The sequence below is a fragment of the Sorex araneus genome, chromosome 2, assembly GCF_027595985.1.
Source record: "Sorex araneus isolate mSorAra2 chromosome 2, mSorAra2.pri, whole genome shotgun sequence".
NCBI lineage: Eukaryota > Metazoa > Chordata > Mammalia > Eulipotyphla > Soricidae > Sorex > Sorex araneus.
The window spans coordinates 204,472,421-204,484,487 of record NC_073303.1 but is presented as its reverse complement, the minus strand read 5'-3'; the positions used below and the strand labels follow the sequence as shown (position 1 = coordinate 204,484,487).

Genomic DNA, 12,067 nt, shown 5'->3' with positions numbered 1-12,067 from the left:
CCCATTAAAAAATTTTTAATATATTTTTTATTAGTGAATCACCGTGAGTTACAGTTACAAACTTATGAGCTTTCATGTTTGCATTTTGTTTACATCTCTCCACCAGTGCCCAGTCCCCTCCACCAGTGTTCCCAATATCCCCCCACCCTCCCACCCCATCCCCCCTACCCCACCCCACCCCACCCCACCTCTGTGGCAGGGCATTCCCTTTTTATCTCTCTCTCCTTTTGGGTGCTGTGGTTTCCAACAGAGGCATTGCGTGGTCATCATGTTTGGTCTATATTCTATTTTCAGCGCGCATCTCCCATCCCGTGCGGGTCCTCAAACCACACTTTACCTGGTGTTCCCTTCTCTGTGTGATCTGCCCCTTCCTCCAGCATGTGAGGTCAGTTTCCAAGCCTTGGAGCCAACCTCCTGGTACTTATCTCTACTATTCTTGGGTGTTAGTCTCCTATTCTGTTATTTTATATTCCACAGATGAGTGCAACCTTTCTATGTCTGTCTCTCTCTTTCTGACTCATTTCACTTAGCATGATACTTTCCATGTTGATCCACTTATATGCAAAGGTCATGACTTCATCTTTTCTAATAGCAGCATAGTATTCCATTGTGTAGATGTACCAAAGTTTCTTTAATCAGTCATCTGTTCTAGGGCACTCAGGTTTTTTTCCAGTAAGATAGTCCCATTTGTTTATCTCTGTTTTCACTTGTTTGACCAATGGCGTGTCATCTTTGAAGATACCTTTAGCTTCAATATCTTGGAGGGTTTTGCCAACCTTGTCTTCCATGTACCTTATGGATTCTGATCTGATGTTGAGGTCTTTAACCCACTTTGACCTGACTTTTGTACATGGTGTTAGGTAGAGGTCTGAGCCCATTTTTTTTTTTTTGCATGTAGCTATCCAGTTTTGTCTGGCCCCAAATTTAATATTAAAAAATAGTCATTTTAAGTATTAAAATAGTCATTTTAGAGGTCAAAAACCTCTAAAGTACAGGGAAACAGGTTGAGCATGTGCTGAATACTCTGTTTCCCAGATACACAGCTTTTTCACATGCTCTAAGGAGGGAAGCAAGTGACTGAGAACTGGAAGCCTGAATCAGAGCCAGCACTGTTATCAACTCTGTGGCTGCTGGTGTCTCACTGGGTTCTTCCGTTCCTGGGCTGACAGACAGCTGGTTAGTCAAGTCAACAGACTTAGTCCCCTATCAGTTGCCAGCATACAGGCCAAGTCTTCCAAAGCACTTTCTGTTTAGCAAAGCCCAGGCATCAAATGCAGAGGGAAGGACTCTAACAGAGATGCCAAATAACAACTTCTCCACCCTACTCCCAGTTGCCACCTACTAAGTGCTCAAGAACCATAGGGCATACCTGGTCTGAAGCTTAACCCCGAGATAAATGTGACAGTCCTTAGTCACTCATACATCAATTTCATGCGAGTCACCAGCAACTCTCAAGCCTGGGTTTAAAGTACAGACCTACTAGATATTGTAACTGCTATAAAGCATGTGTAAACACAAATCCTCAGCAAGATTCAGGCCACAGAGTCAACACCAGTGCTAGCTCTGTTTCAGGCTTCCAGTTCTCTCTGATCTTTTTTGCTCAGTGGCTACCTCTCCCAACTTAGTTTTTTTTTCCCTTCCTGCTTTTGCTTTTTGGGTCACACCCGGTGATGCTCAGGGGTTACTCCTGGCTCTGTACTCAGGAATCACTTCTGGTGGTGCTCAGGGGATCATATGGGTTACCAGGGATCAAATCTGGGTCGACAGTGTGCAAGGCAAATGCCCTATCTGCTGTACAATTGCTTTGGCTCCACATTCTTCTTACTTTAAATTGCTAAATTTCTTGCTGTGTTTTTTTGCTTCTAAACTTGTTGCTCTATTTCTGGAGACTATAACTTCTCTGAAAAGATCAGATCAGTGGTTTTATTGTTCTATGTATAAGTTCCAATGACAGGTAATTAAAGTTTGTCTTTTACTATCTCTGATATGTCAATTTAATCTCTTTCCTATTGAAACCAAGAAGAGGTAGTTTAACTTACAACCCAATAAAAATTAAAATAAAAAGATGCCTACATTAGAGCATCACTACCTAGACTTTATTTCATTTTTATCCAGCTCCCCTTCTGATTGCATTTTATTTTAAAATCTTCTCAAAGTGTTAGCAGAATAAATTCCACTGGTAGATTTCAGGACGCCTAAATTTGTATTTGTGTGTGTGTGTGTGTGTTCTCCAGGGAGAACAGAACTGAAGTCAGTCTCAGTCTGCAGGATTGATCCAGGGTCCAGGCTTCTTTCTTTCTTTTTTCTTTTTGGGTCACACCCGGCGAAGCACAGGGGCCACTCCTGGCTATGCACTCAGGAACCACCCCTGGCGGTGCTCAGGGGACCATATGGGATGCTGGGAATTGAACCCGGGTCGGCCGCGTGCAAGGCAAACACCCTACCCACTGTGCTATTACCCCAGCTCCGAGGAAAAGAAATTTCTGGAGAAAGTGAAGTGAAACAGTTTTGATTGAGAAAGAGTATGGATTCCAAGGAGAGAGAAGGTCTCTCCAGGAAAAACAGAAAGGCGGGAATGAAAGCAAATTCATACCCTAAAGGAAGACATGGTCACCTCCCGCCAGAGTGGAGGGCCATAAACCAAGGACAAACTGCAGCACCCAGAGAGTTAGGTTAGTTTCCCTGGAGGGAATCAAGCTGATGTGGGAAGCTGATTTTATTTTATTTTTTTTTGGGGGGGGCATTCCCGGTGGTATTCAGGCTTACTACTGTCTTGGTGATTAGGGGTTACCTCTGGCGGGGTCTGGGGACCATATGTGGGCTGGGCATCAACCTCAATGGGCCACATGCAAGATAAGTGGGGCCCGCGATCTGGAAGCTTATTTTATAATTGTGTCCCCTCCTCCCCGCAGCTCAAGCTGCCTCAGCTTGGGCTGAGGTGACAGCTAGAAGGTTGTCATGGGGAAGAACTTTGAGGATTGGGGATCTTCTCTCCCTGGTCTTAAGGAAGGCATCATTCCTACTCATCAGTGAGTGGACTTGGACGCGATCTGGTTTTTGTCCTCAGCTGGTAGTTGAATATTGCATTTCCAGATATTTCTTGGTTCATTTTTTTTGTCTTTCTAAACAATTCTTGATTGTTTGTGTTTTTCTGGCCTTTCTCTCCCTGACACTTATCCCATCCATACCCGACGGTTCTGTGAGACTTCTCTCGCCCGCCGGAAGGGGCGGCACTTTCCCCCGCAAGGAGCAGCTCCGACCCTCCTCACAGGGCTCTTTACTAAAGGGCCCTTGGCTGTGACCTAAGGGCCACCTCGAAGCACGACCTGAAACACGCTCCGCTGGAGGGTCCTCAGAGAGCAAGGGCCCGGGGACGCGGTACTCTTGGACACACAGAATTCCTGAGCGTCTGACCGTCCTGGAAGGCAAAGCAGCAAAAGCTGCACAGGCAGCAGCCGTGTTCGGAGCCGCGGCGGACTGGCTGCTTTCCGTCGCGTAGCCGCCAACCAGAGCGGGCGCTTCTTCCGGCAGGTCCTCAGGCTTCAAAGCTGCGCAAAAGCTGCGGGGCGGGTCTTACTTCAGGCTCCGCCCCTCTCGCGGAGACCGGCCCAATGAGGCGCCAGCAGATGTGGGCGTGTTTTCCTTCAGGTCCCGCCCCTCTTCCGCTCCTCGCTCAACAGAGGAGCCAGCAGCTGTGGGGAGTGTCTTCCGTAGGGCCACGCCCCTCTCCATCTCCCGGCCTAACAGAGAAGTCAACAGCTGTGGGGCGTGTCTTCCTTTAGGTCCCACCCCCCTCACGGCAGCCGGCCCATCGAGTGTGGGGCGGATCTTCCCTCAGGCCCCGCCCCACAGCTGCCGGCTCCTCGTTGGGCGGGCCGAGGGGGCGGGGCCTGAAGGAAGACCCGCCCCCCTCGCGGAAGCCTGCTGGCGCGCTTGGCAAGGCGCGTGCGGCGGGAGTGGCGGGTCCTCTCGTGGCCGCAGCCTGGTTTCCCTCAGTGGGACGGGCGTGGGGCGCCCCGGAGCCGGTGCCTCGGTGTGCGTGCGATGCCCGGGAGAGGCCGCCCCCGTGGCCCCAAGGTACGCTGGGCAGGCCGCGCCGTGTGCGCGCGGCGTCCCGGGCTCCCCGCGCGGAGGGGAGCGGCGGAGCGGGGGGCGCCGGGTCCCCGCGCGGCCGCCCTGCCCCGCGCCTCCTCTGCAGGCCCGTCCCGGACGCCGCCCTTCGCCGCCCCGAGAGCGCCGCCCGCGCAGCCCGGGCTGTTCTGTCAGGCGCGGTCGTGGTCCGCGGCCGCGGCTCCTCACACCGGTCTGAGGGAACCGGCGCGGCGCCGCCCTCCCGCCGCCGGAGAGCGCCCGGGAGGAGGCGGGTGTCGGCTGCCGCGAGGCCGGGGCAGGGCGCGCCGGGCCCCGGGTCGCGAGGCGGGCGCTGGGAGCGCGCCTGAGGCTGGCACCGCACAGTCGAGTCCCGGGAGCGCCGAGCCGGGAGCAGCCCCTGAGCACTGCCTGGTGTGGCACCCCCTGCCCCCACTGAAAGTTTGTACCGGGCAGTCATTGAAGTTAGCTGTCACTGCAGTATGACCTTTGACCGCATTATTTTAAATGATTAAAATATCTTTAATATTAAAACCTCATTTTAAAAGATATTAAATTATTATTATTATTATTTTATTGTTATTTTGGTTTTGAGCCACACGTGGCAGTGTGATGAGGTTGCTCCTGGCTGTGCTTGGGGCACCGTATGGGACAGGGGTTGAACTGGGTCCCCTTTCTTGTTTCGTTTTTGGGCCACACCTGACAATGCTCAGGGCTTATTCCGGGCTGTTCACTCAGGAATCACTCCTGACAGACTCGGAGGACCATATGGGATGCTGGGGATTGAACCTGGTTGGCCCAGTGCAAGGCCAGCACCACTACCTGCTGCACTATGGCCCTGGACAGAACTCAGTCTTTTGCATGTAAAGCAAGTGCTCAGCCTCTTGAGCTCTTTGACCCCAGTTCATTTAATTTAATTTAATCCAATTTATTTTATTGTGTCAGGGATCAAGTTCAGAGCCTTACACATGCAGGACAAGTGCTGTATCCTGAGCTATATCCCAGGCCTTAAGTTTTCTTTTTCTTCTTCTTTTTTTTATTTTGATGGGGTGGGAGGCACACCTAGTGGTGCTCAAGGTTTAATCCGGCTCTGCACTCAGGAATAACTACTGGCAGTGCCAGGGATGGAACCCAGGTCTGCTCTGTGCAAAATAAGCACCCTGTCTGCTATGCTATCTCTTCAGGGGCCCATCCCACCCTTCGAATCATTTTAGACTCTTATCAGCAGGTGGGAGAGTAGGAACCCTGCTGGCTCACACAATTAACAACAAAACTACTCAGTATCAATAATTCTTAGCCTCTCAGACTCTGACCCTTTCTCCTATGTGGTATTGTTCCCAGATTCCTAAGTAATGCATGGACACTGTAGCAAGCCACCACAGCCCTAGTATTGTGTCTGGACCACACCTTGTGTTTCTGATTATAGTTATACTACTAACTTCAGCAAAAACTATCAGGTAACTTGGAGAAACAGGATTAATTACTCATAAATCCTGGAGGGTACACAGCATGCCCAAGGAGTCTGTCTGTGTTAGGGCTTGGGGGAATGTCTAGGATTTTTGTGGGTTCACTTTTGGCTAATTTAAAGCATAAGAGGGAATACTAATGCACCAGAAGGGAGAAATAGAGTCACACAAATATTTTTTCATCCAGATTACTCTTCTCAGAACTTCCTGAAAAAAGGGAACTTCATGAGTGGGATAGGCTAATTTCTTACTTTATTTTTGCTAGTGACTGTTATCAAAAGGCTGCAGTATCTTTAAGAGCTATATTTTCTGAAATTACTACTTTGCCAACCAAAACCCTAATGTTAGGCACTTAGACTGAATTCTGATTTAAGAATGTTACCAGTTTTCGGACTGGAGTGATAGTACAGTGGGTAGGGCATTTGCCTTCTACGCCGCCAACTGGGTTTGATTCCCAGCATCCCATATGGTCCCCTGAGCACCGCCAGGAGTAATTCTTGAGTGAATAAGCCAGGAGTAACCCCGTGCATTGCTGGGCCTGACCCCCACTCCCCCAAAATGTTATTAGTTTTGATTTGATAGCCACTCCTTCATTCTATTAACTTTCAAGCCCTTGCTTTTCTTTTAAATAGTTTGTGTGTGTGTGTGTGTGTGTGAATGTCTTAAATCACTTGTATCACTTGTCATCCTGTTGATCTTCGATTTGCTCGAGTGGGTGCCAATAATGTCTCTATTTGTCCCTGTCGCGTTTGAATGTAGCCCAATGATATCTGCTCCCTTCAGGAACAGGAAGAACCTCAAATCGTTCATTCGGGGTTTTGACGAAGAAGTCTGACCATCTCTTTGGTGGGCAGCCACACGGTCTTTTGACATCCCATGGAATCCAGTCGGTAACAGCTCTAGTCCAGCGGTCGTCTCTGAATCACATTACATGTCCGGCCCATCTGATTTTTGATGTCTTGGCAAACGAGACAGCGTCCCTGATTCTTGATTGTCAGTGGAGGTCGGAACTCTGGATTCCTTCTCTTACTTGAGTGAGACTTGATACTCCTAGCATATCTCTTTCGATTCCTCTTTGGGATACCCAAATAGCATTCTCATCCTGTTTGTGTAGGGCCCAGGTCTCTGAGGCGTACATCAGTGCAGGAAGAACAGTGGAATCGAAAAGATGTGCCCAGAGTCGGAGGTTCTTCGTTCTCTTAACCACTTCTTCAATGCTCTTGAAGGCGTTACATGCTGCTCTCTTTCTCCTGCACAGTTCTGGCACCAAATCATTCCTCATGTTGAGTTCTTGACCCAGGTACACATACCTGCTGCATTCAGAGATGTTTGTTCCATTGAGAGCAAATGGAACATCGGGGACTAGTTCGTTTTTCATGAACATTGTTTTGCTGAGATTCAGCTGTAGTCCTACCTTTCTACACTAGTGTTCGAAGTCGGCCAGCATTTGTGCCGCTTGGCTAATGTTTGGCGTTATGAGAATGATGTCACCAGTGAAGCAGGTGGTGTAGTTGCTGACCGTCTATCTTCACTCCCATTCCTTTCCATTCCAGTCATTGTATAGTGTTCTCGAGGATGGCACTGAAGAGTTTCGGTGAAGTGGTATCACCCTGCTGAACCCCTCTCTTTAGGTCAGTGATCACTTCCTTGTAGAATAGTGAGATCCTGGTGGTGAATCCGTAATGCAGCTCGAGGAGGATCTTGTACTGAGTTTGAACACCCTGTTTGGCTAGGGCTTCGATGACTGCTTCATTCTCAACAGAATCGAAGGCCTTTTTAAGTCGATGAACATTAGACAGAGTGGCATCTTGAACTCTCGTGTAACTTAAATGAGCTTGGTCACGTGTGGATATGGTTGATCGTGCTGAATCCTTTTTGGGACTCGGCTTGCTCGCATGGTTGTCCTTCATTTAGTGTTCCATTTTGCTTCCATTTTAAGACATTTAAGACATCAATGTCTTAAAATGGAAGCAAATTTTAAAAGCCACTTCTTTGGGTGCCGGGGATATGGTTCAAGTAGTAGACCGCATGTCTTACATGTGTGATTTCTGGGTTTGATCCCTAATATCACTTTGCCTTAAGCACTACCAGGAGTGGCTCTGGTATACCTTCCCCCCTCCTCAACACCCACCACTAACAACAAAAAATCTGCAAGAACTGGGGATGCAGCTCAATATAAAGCACATGATTAGTATGTGACTTATGGTTCAATTCCATGCACCACAAAACAACAACAGCCCCACCTCCAACAAAAACCAAATGCTTATTTCTTGGTACCTTTTTTGATGATCAGGAATCTCAGAAATGCTCAGCTGGATAGTTCTCATTCAGGGTCTCCCACAATCTGCAATCAAATAAAGGGTTTCTGCGTCTGGAAGATATACTTCTAAGCTCACCCACAGTTGTTTATAAATATTGATTCCTTTCCTCTTTTTTTTAGGCAACTTACAACATGATGCATCACTCTCTGTCTTTATTTTGGTTTTTTGGGCCACAGCCGGGAGGGCTCAGAGCTTCTTACTTCTGGCTCTAAGCTCAGGGAATCACTCCTGGTGGATTTGGGGGATCATACGGGATGCTAGGGATCAAACCTGGGTCAGCCTCCTGCAAGGCAAACTACCTACCCTTTGTCCTATCCCTCTAGCTCCCAGTTCCATTGTGTATGAGTGTGTGTGTGTGTGTGTGTGTGTGTGTGTGTGTGTGTGTGTGTGGCGGGGTCGGGAGGGAATTATATATGGCACTATGGAGTAAACATATGATTCCTGGGAATGAATTCTGACCTCATGCATGCAGTTTTATGCCTCTTTGTTTGGGGAGGGGGAGGAAGGCTTTTGGGCAACACCTGGTGATGCTCAGGGGTTACTCCTGGTTTGGTCATGTGCAAGGCAAGTACCCTATCTGTAGTACTCATGCTCAGGGTCCCTGTTTTTTTTTCAATAGTAAGAGGGAACAATTAAGAGACTCTGGTGTTTAAAAAAATTTTTTTTTTTTTTTTTTTTTTTTTTTGCTTTTTGGGTCACACCCAGCGATGCACAGGGGTTACTCCTGGCTCATGCACTCAGGAATTACTCCTGGCGGTGCTCAGGGGACCATATGGGATGCTGGGATTTGAACCTGGGTCAGCCGCATGCAAGGCAAACGCCCTACCAGCTGTGCTATCACTCCAGCCCCTAAAAAAATTTTTTTAAACATTTTTTTTCTGGTTAACTCCTGGTGCTGTGCTTAGGAATCACTCCTGGTGGGCTTGGGGACTATATGTGGTGCTGGAGATCAAACCTAGGTCAGTCAGTTATGTGCAAGGCCAGCACCCTACCTATCTATACTGTCTAAACCTGCCCAGTGGTGGTGTTTATTTATTTATTTATTTTTAAATAATATTCTAGAAGTACAGGAGCCTGGAAAACTACCTGTGGCATATTCGATATGCCAAAAACAATAACAAGTCTCACAATGGAGATGTTACTGGTACCCACTAAAGCAAATCAATGAACAACAGGACGACAGTGCTATAGTGCAGTGCTACTCTAGAAGTGATAGTGTCTTGTTTTTTTTTTTAATTTTATTGAATCACCGTGAGATAGTTATAAGCTTTCATTTTTTTTTATAATAATACTCTAGAAGTGACATTATCTTGCTTTTTACGTAGACCAACTTAGTATTGTGTAAGAAAGAACTATAGAGGGTGAGTTCTAATAGTAGGGATCAATCAGAGAGCCATCCACAAGGCTGGCTACTATAGTTTTGTATTTTTTGCTTCTATCAGAATAGGTCAACCCTAGAGTAGTTCAGATAGTGCTGTACTGTTTCATGCTCCCACAGTTTGCAGTCAAATAAAGGGTTACTGTGTCTGGAAGATCTACATCTATGCTCATCCACAGTTGTTTTTAAGTATTGATTTACACAGTTCTGAAATTTTTCCTTCCTTAAGCATCACTTTATGTTGTAATTCCTCTGCTTAAGTATTTTATTATGGGCTAATAATAATTCTGGATTTATCCTGTCCTGTAACAATTCTATGAGATAGGTACTATTATTTCTCACTTTATGTATGAACACACTGAGGTCAAGATGAGGTGAGACACAGAAGAGAGGTTAAATCACTTGTCCAAGGTCACACAGAAGTTAAGTGAAGAAGCCAGGATTATTTGTAGCTTTTTGTCAACTCCAGACTTTCCTTTGTTCTGGCTCTTAGCCAGTTATTCACAGTTTTCATGTCTATTCCTTAGTCTTCCATTTGTTCTTTTGGAATAATGCTATTAATTTTATTTTTGTTTATTGAAAACAAATTATTGGTTAAGCCTTATATGAAACATCACCTCCTATTTAATCATCCTAATTGTGAATCTGAATTTCTGTGGAACTTTATATCATTTGGAATATTTCATTCTTGCGTTAGGTTTGCTTACATTTATGCTTTATTCCTTTTATAATGTGAACATTGTAAGAATAGATAGGTGTTTTTATCCCTTGACACTCCCCTTACCTCCCCCCCCCCCCCGCCACCCAGTACCTGCCAAAATTCCTATACCTGTTAAATTCTTAAAATCTAATGAATTAATAGGATAAATAGTTTAGAGATTTGCAAGAATGCTAGTAGTCGGGAGATTCTGGGATATCTCAGTGGCAGAGATGAGTTTGATCCCATTCCTTTCCCACTGGCATTGCTGTTTGTTATCCCCAGAGCTGCAACAAAGATCATAGGGTGAAAATCTTGTGCACACTAAAGTCAAGTATGGGGGAAGACCACAGCAATTAAATTTTGTCTGTGGTCGGGGCTGGAGCAATAGCACAGCGGGTAGGGCGTTTGCCTTGCACGCGGCCGACCCCGGTTCTAATCCCAGCATCCCATATGGTCCCCTGAGCACCGCCAGGGGTAATTCCTGAGTGAAGAGCCAGGAGTAACCCCTGTGCATCGCCGGGTGTGACCCAAAAACCAAAAAAAAAAAAAAAAAAAAATTTTGTCTGTGGTCACAACAACAGCAAAAAAAAAAAATAAAGGAAAGAGGAAAAATTCTAGGTACAAAGCAATATGGGTATCTATCCTAATCTTAAGATTAGTTTTTAAGTTTGAACTTTACAACTAACTTCAGTTAACTCTCAGCTAGTTTTGCAATTTTGAACAAACCACATAGATCTTTCTATAGTTATAAGAAGAAAACTATATTCATCATAGACTAAAGTGGTGGAATTGGGCATAGTATTGAACTGAATCTATATAATGTTTCTGAGAGTTTTGCCATTTTGAAAATGTTAATCCTCCCACTCCATGAGCAGGGGATATGTTCCCACTTCTTCGGGTCCTCTTTCATTTCTTAGTATAGTGTTTTGTAGGTTTTTTTTTTTTTTTAATAGATCTTTGTTCTCTTTAGTTAAGCTGATTCCTTGATTTTCTGAGGCACATTTGTGAATGGGACTTTTATCTGTTTATTTGTTTATTTATTTATTTTATTGAATCACCATGAGATACAGTTACAAAACTTTCATGTTTGAGTTTCAGTCATACGATGATTGAACACCCATCCCTCCACCAGTGCACATTCTCCACCACCAATGTCCCCAGGTCCCCAGTATACCTCCCTCCCCCTTTCCAACCCTCCTCCTGCCTCTGTGGAAGGCAATTTCCCCCATGCTCTCTCTCTATTTTGGGGCATTATAGTTTGCAATATAGATACTGAGAGGCTATCACGTTTGGTCCTTTATCTACTTTCAGCGCACATCTCCCATCCCGAATGATTCCCCCAACCATTATTGACTTAGTGATCCCTTTTCTATCCCAGCTGCCTTCTCCCCCAGCTCATGAGACAGGTTTCCAACTAAGGAGCAATATTCCTGGCCCTTGTCTCTACTGTCCTTGGATGTCAATCTCATATTATTTTATTTTATATTTTACAAATAAGTGCAGTCATTTTGTCTGTTCTCTCTTCCAGACTCATTTATTTTTTTTCTTTTGCTTTTTGGGTCACACCCAGCGATGCTCAGGGGTTACTCCTGGCTTTGCACTCAGGAATTGCTCCTGGCAGTGCTTGAGGGGACCATATGGGATACCGGGGATCGAACCCAGGTCGGCCGTGTGCAAGGCAAATGCCCTACCCGTTGTGCTATCGCTCCGGCCCCTCTTCCAGACTCATTTCACTTAGAATGATACTCTCCATGATCATCCACTTACAAGCAAATTTCATGACTTCATCTTTCCTAATAGCTGCATAGTGTTCCATTGTATACATGTACCGAAGTTTCTTTAACCAGTCATCTGTTCTCAAGCACTTGGGTTGTTTCCAGATTCTTGCTATTGTGAACCATGCTGCAGTGAACATACAGGTGCAGATGTCATTTCTACTGTGCTTTTTTTCACCCTTGGGATATATTCCCAGAAGTGGTAATGCAGGGTCGTATGGAAGCTCAATTCCTAGTTTTTAAAGAAATGCCCACATTGTTTTCCAAAAAGGCTGGACCAGTCTGCATTCCCACCAACAGTGAAGGAGCATTCCTTTCTTCCCATATCCACACCAACA

At 46.0% G+C, this 12,067-nt stretch overlaps 1 protein-coding gene across 1 annotated transcript in view; it reads left to right on the top strand.

The window, feature by feature from the left end:
* Positions 1-3,918: 3,918 nt before the first annotated feature.
* Positions 3,919-12,067, top strand: part of SPIDR (scaffold protein involved in DNA repair) — a 373,264-nt gene continuing 365,115 nt past the window's right edge. Inside the window, exon 1 of the mRNA XM_055129012.1 lies at positions 3,919-4,077. Within this exon, the coding sequence (XP_054984987.1) occupies positions 4,045-4,077 (33 nt within the window). The 5' untranslated portion in view covers positions 3,919-4,044. The remainder of the gene's footprint in view (positions 4,078-12,067) is intronic.